This window comes from Caretta caretta, chromosome 1, assembly GCF_965140235.1.
Source record: "Caretta caretta isolate rCarCar2 chromosome 1, rCarCar1.hap1, whole genome shotgun sequence".
NCBI lineage: Eukaryota > Metazoa > Chordata > Testudines > Cheloniidae > Caretta > Caretta caretta.
In genome coordinates this window covers 264,445,580-264,467,939 of record NC_134206.1, presented here as the reverse complement: position 1 = coordinate 264,467,939, position 22,360 = coordinate 264,445,580, and the positions used below count along the sequence as shown (strand labels likewise).

Here is a 22,360-nt window from a genome sequence, read left to right as displayed (position 1 = left end):
TACAGCTGCTGCCTTATCCTTTATAGCCTTCATATTTTTCTTTATTTTTTCTCAGTATTCTGTTTAGTTTTTGTTTAAGTACAGATTTGTGCTTTTGGGGCAGTATCTCCACAACTCTACTGCCTCCCCTCCCTCCACACACTTTTTTTTTTTTCCTGGCCAGGTCATTCTTCACCCTTCTCCTTTTTGTTTGTTTGTGGACTCCCTGCTTGGGTTATGCCAAAGACCCTGGTTTTCAAACTTTGTCAGACCTTCCACAGGCCTTTCCCCCTTAGTGACGGACATCTCAACTGCCTCTAAGAGTATTTATGTCCCATCAAAGTGCCTGGTCTGCTCTGGGTTTAGGGGCAGCTCTTGGAAGTTGAAAGAAGATAGATTGAAGCACCTCCTGATGGAGCATTGTTGAAACTTGCAGGGTCCCCTTCCCCCCTGTACATTGGCCTCTACTGTTCAGACTACTCCAGTGACTTCATCCTCAGTAAGCAGAGAGCATGGGGAGCTTTGGAAATGAAGCATTCCTAGAGGAAGAAAATCATTCCCCATAAAGAGAATTCAAAAGAAGGGGAAAGTCATCTCTGAGGCCAAGGAGACCTCACATCCAGGTATGGGTACTGCTGAGGCTTCTGTGGGCCCCAGTACCTAGATGCTGGCACCCACCAAAAAGTCTTCTGGTACATTCCACACTGAGAAGTCTTCTAGCAAACCACACCAAACAGCACCATCAGATATCTCCACACAGGACTCTTCTAGGAGCACAGACTGTTCTCAAAAGCCTTCAATGTATGCTCCTGTACCATCCTCTGCACTATCTCTGGTACCATTTGAGGTCCTGGTGGAGCACTATCCAGCCTGTTTGGTAACAGCCAAGTTCTTCTTCCAGGAAGATCTTCTAGTTGCTGAAGAACCTGGATCTTCCCTCTAAAAGGGGTACTGAAGAGGGATCCCTCATTGATCTCAGTTTTTCAGTCATTGCTAGTGTACCCCAATACAAAGATTTGGCCACCAGAATCAACATGATTGCTAGCCCCTCAATCTCTTGTACTGTTCTGGCTCTCAACACCAATGCCAGGGGCTCCTCCGCTGGACACGGGTAGATACCTCTTTTGATTCAGAGATTTCTATGCAGGACTCTATTTCTTTCCCATTTCAATCTTCCTCTCTGGATGTATTTCCCATAGAGAAGACCCCCAGGAACCAGCAGTTCATGCCAGCCTCAGCAGGAACAACTTTGGGCTCCTGCTGTTTTTCACTATGCAACACTACAGTGGGCTCTCTGGAACCCATGGGCTCCTTATGGTGACCTTCTGCAAAAGGCCCCATCCAGACCAACAGTCACTGGTACAGCAGGACACCTGTTGTCGTCGTGTCATCCCCCGCCCCCCCGAAGAAGACCTCTAAAGGAGAAGGAGCTAATGGTAGACGAGGAGACAATACTGGCGAACAAGTTGTCCTCCCCCTGATTCTGCCCTACCACCATCTTATGTAGATGATATCTGGGCCTTTCCAGACCTGGGTAAAAGAATAGCAGAGTCACTTCAGGTACCCTTGGAGGAAATCCAGAAGAGACAACACTGCATTCTGTCCCCCGTGCAAGGTTGCCTTACCCATTAATGAGCATTATAGTCACCAGCCCACACTGTCTGGCAGATATCTGTGACCATCTCACCCACTTGCAAGTGGGTCGACCAAAAATATTGCCAAGGGTCTGGAGTACTTTTTTCTTCTGTCCCACCTCCAATTTCTTGTAGTGGATGCTGTCAGTGAGAGAACAGACAAGCTTCTGGACCTTTTAGGCCATAACAGCTACTCATCAGCTGCTCTCCAACTTAGGATTGTGAACTGTCAGGCCCTGATGTCAAAATGTGATTTCACAATATATGGTAAATTTTCAAGTTTTATTGATAATTTGCCCTAACACCAAAGAAAACTGTTTAAAGTCCTCATCTCAGAAAGCCAGATGATTGCAAAAACTTCCATACGAGCTTTCCTTGGTGCTGCTGGCACAGCCTTGTGTTCAATGGCTACCACCACTGTCAAGCATCCAGGCTCCTGGCTGCAAGCTTACAGCTTTCCCAGGGTAGTACAGAAAAGTGTGGAGGAACCTTCTCTTTGAAATGCCTAAACTCTTCAGTCGTGGCAGCAGTGGCTCTCTCCAATCTCAAAGATTCTGTGGCTACTCTGCAATCCCTCAGGATCTAAACTTGATGCTCTCAACTAGTACAGTGCCAGACCTACACCAGACCTGCAGTTCCCTGCAGAAAGAGGTCCAGATTTCAAAAAAGGGGCCCTCTTTAATGGTGAACTCCCAGTCGGTGACCTTCTCCAAGTGGCTATTTTGACTAGTTGGTCAAGGGTCAAAATCCATTCCCTACTCCAGTTCTCTCACTGCACAAAACCACCCTTCCTCCACCATTTGGGAACAATCTCCTATTTTCTATCTTTCTGGGAGCTCATCACATCAGAGAGTGGGACTACAGGTGGATTTCAGTGGAATATTCCATCCAATTCAACCCATCCCTCCTTCCCATCCTCCATCCCCATCCCTCTTCAGAGGCACTTCTCATGAGGGACTCCTAAGGCAGGAGGTTCAATCTCTCCTACTTCTTGGAGTGATTGATTCAGCTCTCCCCAGATTCATTGATAGAGGGTTCTATTCTAGGTAATTCTTGGTTCCCAAGAAAAAAGGCTGATGGAGACCAGTCCTTGACTGCAGGACTCTGAACATATTTATCATTTTGCAGCACTTCAGAGTTGTAATTCTAACAATAATAATTCTGGAAACTAGTTCACCACTCTTGACCTCCAGGATGTACACCCATCGCCTACAGTTTGTCATTGGGCAAGGATTGTTACCAATACAGTGTTCTCCCATTTGGCTTTTCAATCACCCCAAGAGCCTTTACAAAGATCCACTGTGGTCAGCCTCATCTACTGACTTCAGCTGATACCACAATCTTGCCTGCAGCTATTCGGCCACATGTTAGCCTGTACATTTATGACACCCTATAAGAGACTGCACTTCCAGCTCCTTCAGGCCTGGCTCAAGACTGGCCCAGCAGGCACAGTCTTTCCAAGTAGGCACCTTACCACCAGTAGTTCTCAGCTCCCTTCAGTCACGGAAGGATCATTACAGAGATTGTGTGGGAATCCCCTTTTCATGTCCACCCCATCAAGGGTCATCACTATACCTTACAACTGGAATAAGGTGTCCATCTTCAGGACTTCACAGCACAGGGGAAATGGAGTCACCAGGAAGTATTCCTCGCCACATCAGTAGTCTTAGACTCCGGGCAATTCTCTATGCTTGCCATCATTTCCTACTTAACACCAGGAGCCACTGTATCAGAGTATGCCACTCTGTTGTCCAGCAGAGTTGTACTTCAGGGCATTGTGGTTGAGAAGGAACTGGAGTGGCAGCAGGTCTGCTTCTCCCTATATACCTTCATGCCGGAGCATGAGGATATGTAGGGGGCAAGCATGGACCTACAGAGGCTGCTAACTAATATCTCTGGTCAAGAGTGCATGGGTTCACGCACATTCTAATGTGGAGCACCCATAGGGACAAATGCCTTGAAGAATTCAAGTTACTGTGCAGGTAAGTAACCACTGTTTGTGGCCCTTTTCAGTAATACACATACCTCGGACTTTATAACAATACGTTGTTCTTCAAAACTGAGTGCCCAGTTCCATCATGAGAAGTCAATTAGTCTCCCTTCCTTCTGCCCTTTATCCCTCCTACCCAAAGAAAAGGGGTGGTGGTCCTTTTAGGACCATAAAATTCTGATTCCACCAATTCAGGATGCTAGACTGTTTTGAATCCTTCTTTGTGCTCTAGTAAGGCCCAAAAAGAGGCAAAAGCCCTCTAGATCTGACTTGACTTAAAATGGATTTGACTTTGTATGAAAAGTTTATGAATGCTGAGGGATTCTCTTGTCCCCTAGGGGTCAAAATCTTTTAAACTAAGATGATGTTAAACTTTTGGGTGGGGCGGGAGTCTGCCTCTGCCAAATAGATTTGTCAGGTAGCATTCTGACCCTTTGTTCACAGTTGTACGCATCGCTAGGGTACAGCCATGGGTACTTGCTTGGTCTCAGCGTTGGTGCATTTTTGAGTGTTACTGTCTGAAGCCATAGATCCTAGTTCTTTTCCGTACTGTGTGGATACTAGGTATTGACAGACAAAGCCCATTGATCATATTGGTGGATTATCCAAAGAAAAAACCCCATTTTTTCTTTCTTCCTGTAAACTGAATTTTTAAAACTTTTTGTTCATTTTTGGTTGCATTTCTTTGCGGGCGTTGGATATGGTGGAATTTGGACTAGTATGATGAGCCATAACTGCTGCCGGAAGGGTTAGACTTAAAATCTTTTAGAAAATGTAAAAAGAAAGACCAGGTGCTTATGGATGCATCTGGAAGTGTTTCACACAAATAGTAATACCAGCTAACTCTCATAGTGCTTTTCATCAGTAAATCTGAAAGGAAGCTGTAGCTGAAAAGGAGGTACAAAAATTCTTTCTCTTTTCTCTCTGCCTCCTGCAATTAACATTTTCAGATCATAGGTGAGATCGTCAAGTGCTATGGCTCCAGTGCAATCAATGGGCAGATGACGACAAGCTCTAGGTCCTTCTAATCAGGAGAAGCTGATGCTATCTTCCAGCTGCTTCATCCAAGAAATACATTTCTGGAAGAACAAAATGGGTTCAAGCTCTACCTAAATGAAATGGAGGTGATACTAATAGGAAAGTGGAACTAACTGGCAGAAACCCTGGAAGCACTTTACTGAGAGCATCTGCCCCTCCATTTGTCAGGATGATATCTTCTTCAAGTCCTACTGAACATACTGCTTGCTCCTAGACACGCACATAGTGGTAGTGGCCAGAAATACTTTGCAACCCTTCCTCTCCGATACGGTCCTAGCCATGGTCATGTCTAAGGCGGACTTCTACAGTGCTCTCTAAGGAAGAAAGTGTCACACAGACACACAGACTTCCAACTAGCACAAAACACACAACCTGTCACCTAGGACAAGCAAGTCAGTGAGAGCATATCACACCAATGGGTTACTGGCTCCCCGTCTGGATCACTTTCAAGAGCCTGACCTTCAAAACATGCAGGGTATTAGGAGCAGCTAATTTCTGCTATCCTACAAGAGCACATTTATCACTAGGGTCAATACAATTTACAGTTCCTAGTGCAGAATAAAAGGGGCATTCTCATTGGTGGGTCCCTAGTTATGGAATTCCCTATTCTTGGAGATCAAGCTGAGCTGGAATGTTGACATGTTTTAGAGAACAATCCAAGCTGTGTTTTTACTCAAGCCTTCCTTCACTAAAGAAGGGTTCTAAATCATCTAGGGACATTTCCTTCATAATATATCATTCAAAAATTTCAGAAATTTAATATGTTCTAAGGAGGGGCACAGAGTATTGTGCTAATCAGACTGTAATAATGCTGGATTCATTGTATTATAGTGCCTAGATATAGTGATTGGCACATTAAAATTTCTTTAGAGATGCATGTTCAGTTCTTGCTCCTGGGCTTTCTCTCTCGTCTCTCTGGCCACAATATTTGTAAAATATATCTATTGACTTTTTACATCAAATATGGAGACTCCTATTCAGGCAGTTATTTTAAACAAGCCCCCAGGTAGTGTAGTGTATATTGATCTAAATTCTGTGGCAAGGCTCTCCAGTTTACTAGTAAGAGCTGCACTGAATGCTAGTATAATGTTAATATATTCAATCATAACATAAGAATGGCCATACTGGGTCAGACCAAAGGTCCAATTTAGCCCAGTATCCTGTCTTCTGAAAGTGGCAATGCCAGGTGCCCCAGAGGGAATGAAGAGAACAGGTAATCCTCAAGTGGTCCATTCCCTGTAGCCTATTCCCAGCTTCTGTCAAACAGAAGTTAGGGACACCACCCCTGCCCATCCTGGCTAATAACCATTGTTGGACAATTTAATAACCTGCAGTTTTATTTTAAATAATTCTAAAATATACACTACAAAGCTAAAATCAATGCTCCACTCCTGAACAGTTTTGAGCCCCGAATGGCAGCCTCCTTGCTCCATATGTATTGGATCTCTGTCATGGCCTAACCTAATCCTCCTGCTTGACCTCATTTTCTTAGGGACTTCTCAGTAATTGTGGGCATAGGAGAAAAGGAGTAAGAAGCCATGTAAGTTTCCACCTACCTTCTGGAATCCTCAAAACACAACCCTTTTTCTGCTATCTTTACCATGCTCAACCAACATTTCACCTGCCGTTCCTGAGTGTCTGTGTATTATTCACAGCTTTCCCTACAAGGGGGGAGTTCATTTGTTTGTACTTCTGCAACTACTGCTGCTCTAAAAGGACAACAAGAGGGAGATTCTTTTGGTTTAAGAACACAGGCACTGAACCTCCACAACGAGTGTCCATACAGAACTCCTTCCAGAAGTTTTTAGGTGTGTTTTTTATTTCACTTGACCAGCATAATGAGAAGAATGCAGGCATTTTTTAAGCTGAATTTAAGCAGGAATTTTTGATTTTCAACACACTGTGCCTAGTAGTCAATCTTGTTGAACAAGTGTCACTGACCCCCTGCATTCACCACCTAAGATGGCTGTAACAAATGCCTTCCCTTCTTGGAGATCTTCAAGAGCAAGTCCTCAAATGCTCATTACAAGAGGAGTTACCCCTGCTCGGCCTCCATGCAAAGGGGTTAATGCTGTTTCTCCATCAAGGAGTACCACTTCCTGAAAATCTGGAACATCTGCCCCTAATCTTCCTCAGCCAATTCTACATTTACTAACCTGGTGGGTAAAACCGGAATCTTTATGAGGAACATATAGCTCTCACATCCAGATGGAATAGTCCTCACAATATATTTCAGTTTGATGGGCTTTGGGTTTCACTTTGTCTCTTACTTAGTTCACAGTATGGTCGAGTCTGGGAGCACAGCTACTCTTTTTTTATATGTGAAATATGAGTAGTAAGGAGAGTCTTGCCTGATATAAAATACTTAGCTTGGTGTAGGACTGGGCGGGGAAGTAATTCTGACCAAATCAGACAACTCAATTAGGGTAGTCCTCCTCCGCAATCAGCATAACATAACATGATACATCTATTGCATAGTTCTGGGCAGAACACATCCATGGAATCTAACACCATTTCATATCACTGGATGAAGTATGGGACAAACATCTGGTGGAAAACCTAAGCGGGTAAAACAATCACACAGAAAATTTGGCCTTTCATTCAGAAACCTTGTAAATGTTGAGCAACCATTGAGGAATACCAGATGAATACTAGAATTCACCTACACCTCTAGTACACCCCCAGAATTTTCCAAACTTGAGTCTAAAGGTAGAACCCTAATGCCTTATTTAGGCACCTAAATAAGAGGCCAGATTTTCCAAAGGGTTGAACACCTGCAGCTAAATATTAACATAGGTACTAGGCCTGTCAAGCAATTAATCAATAATAGAATACCATTTATTTAAATATTTTTGGATGTTTTCTACATTTTCAAATATATTTATTTCAATTACAGCACAGAATACAAAGTGTACAGTGCTCACTTTATATTTATTTTTGATTACAAGTATTTGCACTGTAAAAAGACAAAAGAAATAGTATTTTTCAGTTCACGTAATACAAGTACTGTAATGCAATCTCTTTATCATGAAAGTAGAAATGTAGAATTATGTACAAAAATACTGCATTCAAAAATAAAACAATCTAAAATTTTAGAGCTTGCAAGTCCACTCAGTCCTACTTTTTGTTCAACCAATCGCTCAAACAAGTTTATTTACATTTACAGGAGATAATGCTGCCTGCTTCTTGTTTACAATGTCCCCTGAAAGTGAGAGCAGGTGTTCTCATGGCACTGTTATAGCCAGCGTCACAAGAGATTTACGTGCCAGATGTGCATGCTTCAACCACCATTCCAGGGGACATGCATCCATGTTGATGACAGGTTCTGCTCGAAAACCATCCAAACCAGTGCGGACTGATATATGTTCTTTTTCGTTATCTGAGTCAGAAGCCACCAGCAGAAAGTTGATTTTTCTTTTTTGGTGGTTCAGGTTCTGTAGTTTCCGCATCAGAGTGTTGCTCTTTTAAGACTTCTGAAAGCATGCTCCCTACCTCGTCCCTCTCAGATTTTGGAAGGCACTTCAGATTCTTAAATCTTGAGTCAAGTGCTGTAACTATCTTAAGAAATCTCACATTGGTACCTTCTTTGCGTTTTGTGAAATCTGCAGTGAAAGAGTTCTTAAAATTAACGTGCTGGATCATCATCCGAGACTGCTATAACATGAAATATATGGCAGAATGTGGGTAAAACAGAGCAGGGGACGTACAGTTCTCCCCCAAGGATTTCAGTCACAAATTTAATTAACGCATTATTTTTTTAACAAGCGTCATCAGCATGAAAGCATGTCCTCTGGAATGGTGGCTGAAGCATGAAGGGGGATACGAATGTTTAGCATATCTGGCACGTAAATACCTTGCAATGCTGGCTACAAAAGTGCCATGCAAATGCTTGTTCTTACTTTCTGGTGACACTGTAAATAAGAAGAAGGCACATTATCTCCTGTAAATGTAAACAAACTTGTTTTTCTTAGCGATTGGCTGAACAAGAAGTAGGACTGAGTGGACTTGTAGCCTCTGAAGTTTTACATTGTTTTGTTTTTGAGTGCAGTTATGTAACACCAAAAACTCTACATTTGTAAATTGCACTTTCAGGACAAAGATTGCACTACAGTACTTGTATGAGGTGAATTGAAAAATACTATTTCTTCTGTTTATCATTTTTGCAGTGCAAATATTTGTAATCAAAATATACACTTTGATTTCAATTACAACACAGAATACAAGATATATATGAAAATGTAGAAAAAATCCAAAATATTTAATAAATTTCAATTGGTAGTCTCTTGTTTAACAGCGCAATTAAAACTGCGATTAATTGCGGTTAACTTTTTTGAATTAATTGGATGATGTAACTGAGATTGATTGACAGCCCTAGTAGGTACCTAATTTTTAAGCATCCAAATTGGAAAGTTTGGGCAAGAGTGCTGCAACTGTTTAATTTAGAGGCCATATATGTGGATGTGAATTAGCCATCATGGTTATGCCTTCCCTCTGGTACCTTCCTAATTCTCATGGTTGTTAGGAAAACAAGGAAAGACAATGCTCAGATCATCTTGGTGGCAGAAGATTGAAACTACAGGGCCTGGTACACCACACTGGTTTGGTACTTTTAGATTGTAGTAGAGAGTCACCTTAGAAATGGATGGATGATTTTTGGGATAGGCATTCCTTCCTAAAACGTTAAAACTTTTATCCCTGGGTTAAATTTTTCATCCAGACTTACAATGTTCTCTAAATCAATGGTTGTTGAACAGAGAGAGAGAGAGAGTTGACGCTGCTAGCAATGGAGATCAATGGGGAAACCTTCCACAAGGTGTGCCTCCTCACCATACTACAGAATCTGGTCAAAACTGGTACAAAATAAATGGATCAGATTAATCAAATCTACAATGGCTAACATATTTGATTTCCTCCAGAAAGGATTGCACAAGTGTCTTGCCCTGTTGTCTGCAGTTCAGGGAAAGACTAGTGGATTATTCTAGTTTCCTTGAGACAGGCTTTCCTTGTCTCCAGATTTCACAAATCCGTGCTTCTTCAGAAGCTAACTTGGAAATCCATCACTCCTCCCTAGAGTCTTTTTATCCCTTTTAATGTACTGTGCTCAGCTTTCCTAAGAGACTTCTTATCCTTGAAGTAGTGTACTGGGGGCCATGATCTGTGGCCATGCTGTAATAAGCCAGGCTTGATTTTAAATAACAAAATGTCTCTGAATAGCTCCCTTTTCTTTCAAAGGTATTCGTCTCTGACTACCTTAAACTGGAAGGATTTCCCATTTTTTGCCCCAACCTCAAAGGCCCAACAGAAAGAAGATGGCACACTCTTGGCATACGTGTACCTGTAAAATTTATTAGTTCAGGACAACAAAGTGAAAAGACTCTTTTTCCAAAAAGGATAAACCACTTTTAAAATGAACTGTTCCTACGTGGATTAGATCTTGTATCACCACAGTCTATTATGTAGCCAGAGATCCTTGTCTTGATGGTATTTAAACCCGCTTTTGAAGAGAGTGGCTAATTTCTTGAAAGAAACCTATACTATCTTCTTCTTGCATGTTCTTTCCAGCCTTCAAACTGGACTCTCTTACCTTCTTGGATGAAAATTTGGTAGCTGTGTTCTGAGGCACATCATTTAGTAGTTCTTCCATGGAACCTGCTACAGTGTGGCCCAGTACCACTCTGTTTGGTCATCTGTCACCAGTCTGTTGCAAGTGGACCCAATTGCTGGATCCCACATGCTTCCAGATCAGCTGAATAGAGTCCAGTCACTGTTTCTAGCTATGGGGTTTTAGGAAGGACTCCTGGGCTCAGACCTCTTGTCCAAGTCCCTTTTTTGGGATATGTGGTGCCGCTGTCCTAGACCCATGAAAACAGTATCTGAGACATTTTGAGACACACCCCACCCCCAGTTGCTTACACATGCTCTTGCAGAGCTCCGCTTAGATTATGAGCACCCTGAGCATCTAGTTTAACCCCTTTAAGAACAGTGAGGCAAGAAGTGCACAAAATGCCCCAGTAACAACTATGTGGGTGAAACAAAACAATCTCTGCACTCAAACTCTCTCAAAAAAAATGACAAAAAACAAACACACTATATGAACTGTGGGTGAATACTTTTCACAAAGTGATCACTCTATATCTGACCTCAGCCCTCATCCTCAAAGGAAACCTTCACTACACCTTCAAAAGATGAGCCTGTGAGCTTAAATTCACAACTTTGCTAGACACTAAAAATCATGGACTGAAAAGAGACTTACGACTTATTACAACAATCTATAAATTGCTAATCCCAGCCCCGCACTTTTTTAAAATATTTTCATTTTCACACTGATTACATTTCCCAGATCTGAAGAAGAGTTCTGCGTAAGCTCAAAAGCTTGTCTCTACAATAGAAGTTGGTCTGATAAAAGATATTACCTCAACCACCTTGTTTCTCTTATTAGTTTAGGAATATTAAAGGTGGGGAAAAAAACTTCTCCACCTTATGGCTTCCAACAAAATCTAAATATAGATTTATTTACAAAAAGAAATATAAAAATATGAATACTTTGTTAGTGAAGAACTAAAGCTTTTGTGTACCTCTTTCATGCACATGAAAAATGCAAAGTGACATTTGGTAGGCAGCCATTTGAACATCACTTTAACTGAAACACTTTTTTATTTCTTCAGTAGTTTAAAGACAACTTTCAGAAAGTCAAGTGATTTTCAAGCTGTTTAAACAGAGAAGTTACTTTGTAAAGGCTTTTACTGCTTTGTACTATAGTTATTTTGACACACACACACCCCACCCCATGCACACCTCTTTTCCTTTTTCAAATGGCTTTGTGCAAGTGTGCATAGTTATCCAAAGGCTCATCAGCCAAAACAAGACTGATTGGAAAGAGATTGTGAAATTATTTCATTAATGAATGTAAAGAAATAAAATTTGGTCATCTTTTGTGTTTGCAGAAGAGGTGGAAGAGGAGGAAAAAGAAAGGAAGGAACAGGATAAAGAGAGAGAAAAGGAAGAGCACAAAGAAGAAGACAGACATCCAGAGAGAAGTATGTACAGTAGAGGTGTTCGGTCTTATTGACAGGAAGAATGAAAGAATATCAGTGTAGTGTTGCTCTAGAATTAAGTTCTCAGGTTCAGCCTTTGTTTCAGTACTTTAATTTGAGACAGATGTGTTATCTAATTGAGAAATTTTTACATAATATATTTTTAAAAGTTGCAGGTTGAAGTGCATGCATGCTATTGAAGTACTGTTAACCGCATGAATGTTCCTAGTAAACTACTGTCTATGATAGTCCAGGGACAGTGGTCATTCCACTCAGAGGTTTTCTTTTGAGTTAGATTTCTACCAAACTTGCAGATACTTTCTGATGGGCACCTCAGAGATGAAACTTTAGCATGACTGAAAATTCACAGGGAGAAAATTTGAAAGTTGACACTCTCCAGTAATCAATATCTCCTTTAAAAATACTCTTTATTCTGTAGATACTTGCACTATAATAGTATTTTAAATTAAAAGAATCAAACTTTTCTAAACATAGGTAAGTAGTTTAGGTGGTAATGCAAATTTTAAAAAATTTAAAAAGTTAGCTGTACAGTAGTTGAAAACCATGAATGTACAGATATCTGCAAGATTTGAGTTAGAGCTCATAGCATGTATGCAATAAAGTAGAGATGGAATAGAACTGTCAGGTAGACAAGTCCATCTCTCTAAACCAATATTAAACTTAATTTTTAATTTGTTTAATTTTACCCCCTTACTCCCAGTTTTCTCCTTTTGTACCAAGCTCCCTTTTTCTCTCTGTGTTTATGCTTACAATAGTCTCCATTCATTGAAGCTTAGTCAGGCTATGGTATATATACCTAGGTCTCTATAGCATGCTGTGCCGGGAGAGGGAGAGGGGCTGGCTGGGGAATCCTGCCCCGCCCCATCTCTCAGTACAGGGAATTACTGCCCTGTATATCTCTATCGGGTACAAAGGTGAGGGAAGGCCCATTTTAAAGAAGGTAAGTGAGAAGGAAAGAATGTCACTAGAATTGTCATGCATTTTGGGGCAGCAGTTTGGCAGGCTTTGTGTGCCCGAGATGGCCATGCACATTTTCATTACCTCATTTAAATTTACACAGTATGTCTCTTTAAAGTGCGATAGGTTAAATGGGTGGTGGTGGTTCTTTGGTGCATTGAATCAAAGTTCCATATTGAAGTCCACAGTGTAGAGGGTTTCTGGTTTATGAAAAAAGATAAATTTAATATCTGAGATTTTCCCCAAGATTGTCATCCTTTGAATGAGTGACTGGACTTGAAAGAAAGGAAGCTACTGATAGCTGTAGGATTCCTTTGGTTGCTGCTGCTGTTAAAAGATTCCTCAGCAGTCCCTGTGCCATGTGCTTCCAGGTGAAGTGTCAAGAAGGAAGCGTTCCAAATCAGAGGATATGGACAATGTACATTCTAAACGTCGTCGGTACATGGGAGAAGAGTATGAAGCAGAACTCCAAGTAAAAATTACAGCCAGAGGGGATATTAACCAGAAGCTGCAAAAGGTATACTAGATCTTGCTGCAGAATGGAGGTGTCAGAAATGTTTTTAGATGGAACCCACAGCTCTTCTATTGTAGATCTTTCACTTTGAGTTCTAACGTCTCTTTTCTTTGGACATAATTTCCATATTAACCTGCAAATCACAAAAATCAGTCCACTGACTGTATTTTCATTTTAAATTGCATAAACTCCTGCTTTTATTATTAAATGTTTTGTGGACATCCAAAATACTTGGATGAATGAGAAAAGAAACTCTTGTGCAGGAGGAATCCTTTATTTTAGTGTAATAGTAAATGATCATATTTCACTTATGGGAGGTCATGACCTAAATTGCAAGGGAAGATATACTGTATTGGGAATCAGGAGATCATGAATTCTAGACTCGCTGTGTTTTCCAGCTAGCTTTAATAATTCTGTGCCCTTCACAGTCCTTATTATTGATCAAGACCTCCCAGGTTACTTAAACTGGGAATAGAACATAAATTTCTATTATGGCAAAGCTAAGTTTCAGCTACAGTGTCACACTGCCACTGAGTCTGCCAGATGTTTGTGCTTGTCTGTGTTGTCTGAAAAATGGGTCTACTTCTGCATATATAAACCACTGTTATAGTGTGTTATGCTTCATCCTCTCTCATGGCTGGTCCACTGAGGATAGTGGCTGCCTGGTGGTATTAGCTCATGTAGGTTGGTCTTTTAGCTTAAGTATTAAAAGCCTGTGCTGAAGATTTGGGGATTAAATCCTGCTGCTGCTGCATAATGGAGGGAGGGGGCAGGGTTGTTGCAGTTCCACATCATAGAACTTACTGTTTACCTAAAGTTCCTCTGCTGCTTTGGGCAATCTTATATTTCCTCAAAGTACAGCATATGCTGATCCTTCCCCAGCAGAACTTGCCAAGCCTGCGAGTATATGCTTGGAAAATTTCTTATGGATTCCACTGCAGGGCTCCAGTCTGACTCAGGCTGAACAGTCCCCTAAACAGTTGGCAGGGGCACCGAGGAGCATGCCTCCAAGCATGGTGACCTCCAGTTCCAGGACTGATAGAAGTAGAACTGAAGACTCCTCCACTGAGTAACATCAGGAGGATAGCAAACATCTTCATAAGAAATGAGAGAAATCCCCCTCCAGGTCTACTTCCAAGAAGATGACCTCTTCCCTGAAATTATCTAAGTCAAGTGAGACTTCATATCCTGGTTCAGGAGGCTCAGGAGCACATAAGGGACACAACCTCCCGTCTCTGAAGAGCAAGAGTGGTCCAAGACCAGCATCATTTGCAGGAGCAGTACCATCTGTGGTACCAACAAAAGAGAAAGCACCAAGTGCCTCCTACCAGGGGAACTGTTGCACTCCAAAGACTGATTGACTGGCACCAAAGACTCTGACCAGAAAGACTCCACCTATGCAGGACGGGAGTCCTCCACAGCTCTCCACATCCGGGGGGAGAGATATTAACCCTGAGGATATAGTCATCAGTCTTGGAGTCCCCAATACACTCAGGTCTAATCCTCACAAGAGAGACCCTAATGCCACCAGTGCAGGGATGGCATGAAAGAGGGAGTAGTTTTCTGGTACCTTCCACCAGCTGTGGCATCACAAGAGCCACAGTACCATGCATGGAATTGAAACTACCTTTTCCTCTTCAGATGAATGGAGCCTGAGTGAGTGAGCATCATCACCCCCCCACCAAAGTGGGAGATTAGCCCAGACAGAGGATCCAAAATCTCCTGGGCTCCTTTATATTGTTAAGTTAGTGTACCCAACTTGGGACCAACATGGGCACACTATGTCTTTGGGTCTCAATCATCATTGTACCGCTCTTATTACGACCATGGGACCTATACATGTGCTATTGTGAATTGGTATTATTACATCAGGAATCATGACATCCCTCTCCTTACAGAGAGGAACTGGAACCCTTCAGAAACTAATGGAGAAGAAGGAAGATCCAGAACAGACAGCTCTGAGGAGACTGTCACCATCATCCCCTGATGATTAGAGGCATTTCCTAGACCTATTAATAGTGCCCTACCAAATTCATGGTCATGAAAAATGCATCACAGACCATGAAATCTGGTCTCCCCCTGTGGAATCTGGTCTTTTGCATGCTTTTACCCTACACTATACAGATTTCACAGGGAAGATTAGCATTTCTTATATTGGGGGTCCTGATCCAAAAGGGAGTTGCAAGAGGGGTCACAAGGCTATTTTAGGGGCTTTGCAGTATTGACACCCTTAATTCTCTGCTGCCTTCAGAGTTGGGCAGATGGAGAGCAGCGTCTGTTTGCCGGCCACCCAGCTCTGAAGGCAGCGCCCCGCCAACAGCAGCGCAGAAGTAAGGGTGGCAATACGGTACCATGCCATCCTTTCTTCTGTGCTGCTGCCTTCAGAGCTGGGCAACCAGAGAGTGGCAGCTGCTGACTGAGGGCCTAGCTCTGTAGGCAGCAGCGGAGAAGTAAGGGTGGTCATACCATACCATGCCATGCCATCCTTCCTTCTGTGCTGCTGCTGATGGCGGCTCTGCCTTTAGAGCTGGGCTCCTGGTGAGCAGCTGCTGCTCTCCAGCTGTCCAGCTCTGAAGGCAATGCCGCTGCCATCAGCAGTGCAGAAGTAAGAGTAACAGTACCACAACCCCCCCTACAATGACCTTGCAACCCCCCACAACTCCTTTTGGAATCAGGACCCCTACAATTACATCACAGTGAAATTTCAGTTTTAAATTTACGATTTTTAAAATCCTATGACCGTGAAATTGACCAAAATGGACCATGAATTTGGTAGGGCCCTACCTATTAAGTAGGGTCTCTGACACATTCCAAATCCCTGTGGAGGAAGTGCAAGAGACATCTCACAAACTCCTCAACATTCTACAAAGTACATGGCCTGGCAATGTGGTACTCCCCATTAATGAAGCCATCTTAAAACACACCAACGTGGTCTGGCATGCCCCAGACACATGCTCTCTTTCCACTCCAAAAAGGACAGAAAGGATGTACTTTGTACCAGCCAAGGGAGCAATTTTTATTTACACAGCTTGCCCTGAACTCCTTAGTGGTCCAAACAGTCACTGAAAGAAGCAGGTAACATCAACCAAAATCCTCCACCTCTGATAATGCAGCTAAACATTTGGACCTGTTAGAAAAGAAAGCTTTTTTTGTTTGTTTGTTTGTTTACGCTTTAGTCAGCTTGCAGTTTTGTAAAATGTCAAAATATGATTGTGCCAATTATTCCAAGTTGGTGGAATTCACTAATAAGCTCTCACAAAAGGATAGAATACAGTTCCATGCACTCATGAAAGAAAGCAAATTGATTGCCAGTTGAGCCCACTAAGCTTTAGTCAATGTAGCAGACACAGCCTCCTTATTGATGATGCTTTATGCATGGCAACAGTAGTCACCATGTCTTCAGTCCTCTGGGTTTCCCAGGAAAGTAGAGGATTTGCCCTACAGGGAACAACCTGTTCAGTGAGAAGACAGATGATTCATTGCACTCGTTGAGGAGCTCAAGGGCACCCCCTCCCCCCCCTTACGGGGGATCTACACTCCAGTGCCAAGGAGGAAATTCCACAGGCAGCAACTGTATAGGCAACAACTGGCATCTCACCCTTTTTATCATCAGAGAGGCTATGAACCACCAAGAAACAGAGGGTGCAGCGGAGCAAGCACAAAGTTCTTCTGTCTACCAACCCCAACCTCCCACTAAGAAACATTTTTGATGGGATCTTCAAAAGCAGCAAATTACTCCAGATATCATGTTCTTCTGCCCAATGTAGTGGCCATCTAGCTCGTTTTTCCCAAGTTTGGCAGAGAACAAGAGGCAAATGGGTCCTCAACATCATTCATACCAGCTACAACAGAGTTTCTTTCCCTTCCACCACCAAAACCCCCTTCCCTTCCCTCCTTCAGGAACCTCTCTCACTCTTGGTTGTTGTTTCAAGAACTAAATTCCATCCTTCATCAAGGAACCATAAAACTGGTGCCCCCTCAAAACTGGGGAAAGGGTTTTTACTTGAAAAAAATTTTTCAAGCATGAAGGCCCATTTTAGATTTCAAACAACTCAGTATCTTCATCTGTGGATTGAGGTTCAGCATGGTCGCCCTGGTTTCAATAATGAACACTTTCTCAGAACAAATATGACTGGTTTGCAGCTTGTGTTACAAAAGTTGCCTACATCCACCCCTCACACAGAAGACCCTTGAGGTTTCGCAGTTGGTCTGAACCACTGTCAGTACAGGGGTGCCCCCCTTCAAGCCTGCAGCAGTGCTAAGGGTATCTACAAAGGTACAGTAAGTTGTGGCAGCTCACTCCTGGTGCCATAAATCATCAGTTTTCTTCTACCTCAGCGACTGGTTACTGATGACAAAATCTCATCAGGAGGTATGGACAGCAACCTCATGCCTGTCAATCTTCTATGTTCGTTGGGAATCTATGTAAACACAGAATAGTCCATTTTAGTTCCCATGCAGCCTGTAGAGTTCATCGTAGCAACACTGGACTCAGTGCCAAACCATACCTTCCACAGGACAGGTTCCAATCCATAAAGGAGGGTGGCCTCTTCATTCTTCCTCGCCCCCCCCCCCCCCCCCCCGAAGACTTTAATCATGGGGGTGTCATTGTTAGGGTGGGGCATCTGTCTAGAATTCTATACAGTGTAAGGGATGTTGACTCCCCCAGAGTTTAGAATGCACAGGAGCCTCCTAAAATAGCGTGCAGTTTGGGAGACCTGTAAGAGATTCGTATGAACCCTGCATGTTCTACTGATGTCTAACAACATGACAACAGTGTTCTACATCAACAACCTCCCAGTGTATAGAAGCTGTCAATCTTTGGAACTGGTGTATTCATCACCAGATCACTCTGCCGGCAGTGCAGCTCATCGGGATACATAACTCCCTGGCAGCCTCAGCAGACATTTCCGAAAGACCACAAATGGGAGCTATACCATTCTGTGGTACAGTGCATATTTTGTCAATCTAAGTCTCTGTCTTGGGATCTCTGCATCTTAAGAGAACAGAAAATACACAATCTACACAGGGGTCCAGAAGAGATGCGCTTTTATTTCCTTCGTCAGGATAGCTGATATGCCCATTCCCTTTTTACCTTCAGTTCTGAGGAAGATCAAGCAAGACAGAGTGGTAAGCATCGTGATTGCTCCCAGATGGCCTAGACAGTTTGGGGTCTCCAGCATTCTTCAGGTGTCAGAATGCCCATATATCAATATCCAGTCTTTCCCAGACCTGTTGACCCAGGATAGAGGCAAGGTCAAGAATCCCAATCCATCTTCCCTCCACCTGACAGCCCCACACCATCTATTTGGATGGGTATTGAACCTAGAAAGGACATGTTCGGAAGTAGTGCAGGCTATCCTTAACAATAATAGGAAGGAGTGCATGAGAGAGTGCTACACAGTCAAATGGAAAAGATTCTCCATCTGGTCTCAGCATCACCAGGGGATGGTGGGGATGTCAGAGTTCTTTGGGATTAAGTATCTTCTTTCCTTAGAGACATCAGGTCTTTTCCTTAGCTTCCTGCAGGTACGCTTAGCAGCTATTAACTCTTGTCATCCTCCAACTTCTGTGATGAAGCCCACTCTGTCATAGGACCTCAGTCTGGTCCTCTCAGCACTAACAAGGCCTCCATTCGAACCTCTGGCCTCATACTCTTTGTCCCACCTATCTAATGTATGAAGGGTGCCTTCCTGGTTGCAATCATCTCAACTAGAAGAATAGGTGAACTGGGCACCCTTATGGCTGATCTATCATACACAGTCTTCCATAAGGACAAAGTTTCTCTAAGACTTCATCCTAAATATACCCCCATAGTAATCTCAGAATTCCATCTGAATCAGACAGTTCACATACGTGTCTTCTTCCCTAAACTACACATCACTAGTGAGGACAAAATAGTCTGTGTCTATGAAGCTTTGGCATTCTACCTAAAGAACAAAGTCTTTTAGGAAATGTCTGGTTGTCTGTGAAGCTTTGGCATTCTACCTAAAGAACAAAGTCTTTTAGGAAACTGCCTAAATTCTTTATATTCTCTGCTGAGCAGATGAGAGGGGAAGTTATCTCTTCCCAGAGACTTAAAAATGGATTTCAAGCTGCATTTTGCTGTGTCACAAATTGAGAAACACCTCTTCTCCATGAGGGGTGAGGGCCCATTCGAGTAGGGCCAAGGCCACACTGGTACCCTCACTTTGAGAATTTTCGTCTCCTCAAAATATGTAAAGCAGTGTGATACAGCACGGCCAGAGGGCAGCAGGAGAGTGTTAGAAGGGAGCCTTATTCCCTGTAGAGGGAAGAAAGTTTGCTATAGATTAATTGGAGCACCTGAAGCCAGTCACCTGATAAAACCCCCCTGCTTCAATAAGACAAGAGAAGGAGTTGAAGCAGAGTGGATTGGTGTTGGAGCAGAGAGCAGTTTGGAGGGAAGCAGAGGAGAGTTTGGAGAAGTGCTGCGGTGGACTAAGAAGACCAAGACCCTAGATAAAGGGACACCTGGTTTGTGCAGAGGGAGGGCAGGAAGTCCCACAAGTTGAAGGGCAGGCGAGGGAAGTAGCACAGGGGAAGGAACCGCTAGTTCAAGCGGTTTACTGCTATCTCTAGGGCCCCTGGGCTAGGACCCAGAGTAGAGGGTGGGCCTGGGTCCCTTTCCTCTCCCCTCCTCTAGGACACTAGTGGGGCAGTTAATACCCCAGTTCAGGGGTGAGAAACGGTGCCCTGAACCCTCCCCAAGAAGAGAGAACGCGAAACCTATCAAAGTAGTGCCGGCAATTTGCCACAGCAGCAAAATGGGGCTCACTCCATAGCTTCCTGAATCAGTACGCTCTCGTACTAGTTTATTCACCCAACGCAGCTTTCAACACAGCAGTCCTCCAGTCATAGACACCACAGAGGTCCTTGCACCCTCCTCCTCCTTAATGAATATTGCTAGTCAGTCACCTACCATGGAATAAACATAGTGTATACACTTGAAGAGGAATACACTCAAAGAAGAAAGATGAATTACTTACCTGGTACAGTAACTGGCGTTTTTTGAGATGTGGGCACTATCTGTATTCCACTCCTTCCCCTCTGTTTCAGATCTTTATGTGTGATTCGTGATAGAGAAGAAATTGGAGAGGTGGTCAGTCTACCCCTTATGCCCTCAGTTTGGAGTATGTGGAGAAGGGTGCAGGCATGGACCAATGGACACTGCTTGCAAAAATTTTCCAGTTTCATGTGCATGGGTCCATGTGCACACACAATGAAATACAGATAAGGGCCACACATCTCACTTTAGTTACTGTACAACTTCTCTTTCCACAGATGGGAGCATGGGGCAGTTGTGTTGGAGGGAAAACTGTGTCTGGAAGAAATGTGTTAGGCATGTTCCTTCCACTGAATTTCTTGAATTCCGGTTTTAAAATGTCGGCATCTATGGTGACAGAAATACGGTCAGGGAAAAGTCCATTTACACAAAACTTTACCACAGTGCCTTTCACACCATTGTTAAGGATCTTATAAAAACTGCTTTGGTAGGATTATACATATTTATCATACCATAGAGAAATGGATTTGTTCAGCGACTGGCAGAGAGTCCATCTACATCTATTAAAACTCAAGATGAGGAATTCTTTTTTCTAACTCTGCATCTACAAAAATACTTAAATATCATGGTACTGATGATCAGATGGTTATTTGATCGACAGAATGACAACATCAGTCTTTGTATGTGACAAGATGCTGAATGTGTGCTGTGCATAAAAACATTGGCACCCTCCCAAGTACTGGTAATATGTTTGCATATTTTTCTAGGTCGTCCAGAGGTTGTTAGAGGAGAAACTCAGTGCCCTGCAGTGTGCTGTATTTGACAAGACTTTGGCAGATCTGAAAACACGAGTAGAGAAGATAGAATGTAGCAAGAGGCATAAAACTGTGCTTACTGAACTACAGGTACTTATGTGTTTTACATGGCACAGTATGGCGTTGTTTAAAAACTAGCTTCTCTCTAGCAATAGACCCCATCTTGCTGCTACTAATGGAAGTCAATTGATTCCTTAAACAAAAAACAACAATCCATTATTTTTGCTGTCGGAGAAAGTGGAATACTCCTGGAAGCAAGTCACTGGTCAGATGGTAGGAGCAAGCAATTCACTATGAAGAAAATAAACCCGTCCTTTTGATAAGTTAATGATTTAGCCATTAGTAAATCACTTTTCTACTCTGCTCTGCCACTTTTTTAGATATTCTTCAAATAAACAACCTGCATGGAAATATGTATCATTTGTGGTCGCTTAGAGTAGAAATGAACCTATTTTAAAAAGGGGGGAGGGGGGGAGAAGGAAGGCTGCTGTTGGAAGAATATTTAAATGAAGAAACACCAGTAGACACTAGTTCATGTCCGGTTCCCAGGCAGACTGAAGAATTCTACTGTGATAGGGATATGAATGCTTCCTGTATTAAACAAAGGTGTGGTGTTGCTGTGCTCATTTTTTTTTGAGCTGCCCCAGTCTTCTTGCAGAAAGTGTGGAATTTTCCAAACTTGAGGCTACCGAACACATGTTCATTAGAGCGCTTGACATGAGCCTTGCACAGACTGATCGATCTATGGTACCTAGGGCATTTTCAGTACACCCATCATCACAGTATTGAGGCACCAACCTATGTAGTATAGCTGTCAAATAAATTGAAAATGCATGTGACCTGTGAATTTTTTTTGATGTTACCATACTTACATTTTAAGTTCATAAGGGCAAGGACAATCTCTTTGTGTGTTTGTAAAAAGCCTAGCACAATAGAAATCTAATCCATGATTGAGGCCCTTAGGTGCTTCTACAGCACATATAATTAATATATGTCATACAGATTGCAGCCTTTCTTGTCACCTTGTAAAAGTAGGTAAAAGGTGGGGAGTTTGAGTGAGCCAGGTTTTTTAGATCAGAGTTTCCCAAATCATTGTCTGTGAAGCTCACTGTCTATGGAGAACCAGCAGGTCTTATGGGGATGGCTCCTTGCTTCCAGTTCTTCTTACAGCTGTTTCATTGCAAAGAAGAGCCCGGGTGTCTCTAAAATAAACTGGAAATGAGGAGGAGGCAGTCCAGCTGCCTATACAAAGGTCTACTGCTTTGTAGGAAGAGAGGAGCATTACTGGTGCCACCAGAAGTAGCCAGTTATGGAAACTACCATCTGGAGAGGATCAGGATCTATCAATGAATGA

General features: G+C 42.7%; 1 protein-coding gene across 13 annotated transcripts in view; it reads left to right on the top strand.

The window, feature by feature from the left end:
- ATF7IP (activating transcription factor 7 interacting protein) overlaps positions 1–22,360 on the top strand; it is a 166,667-nt gene that overhangs the window by 78,924 nt on the left and 65,383 nt on the right. For all 13 annotated transcript variants that reach the window (XM_048835346.2, XM_048835341.2, XM_048835340.2 and 10 more), the window contains 3 exons: positions 11,586–11,678; positions 13,025–13,170; positions 20,959–21,096. In XM_048835346.2, coding sequence (XP_048691303.2) covers positions 11,586–11,678; positions 13,025–13,170; positions 20,959–21,096 — 377 coding nt within the window. The remainder of the gene's footprint in view (positions 1–11,585; positions 11,679–13,024; positions 13,171–20,958; positions 21,097–22,360) is intronic.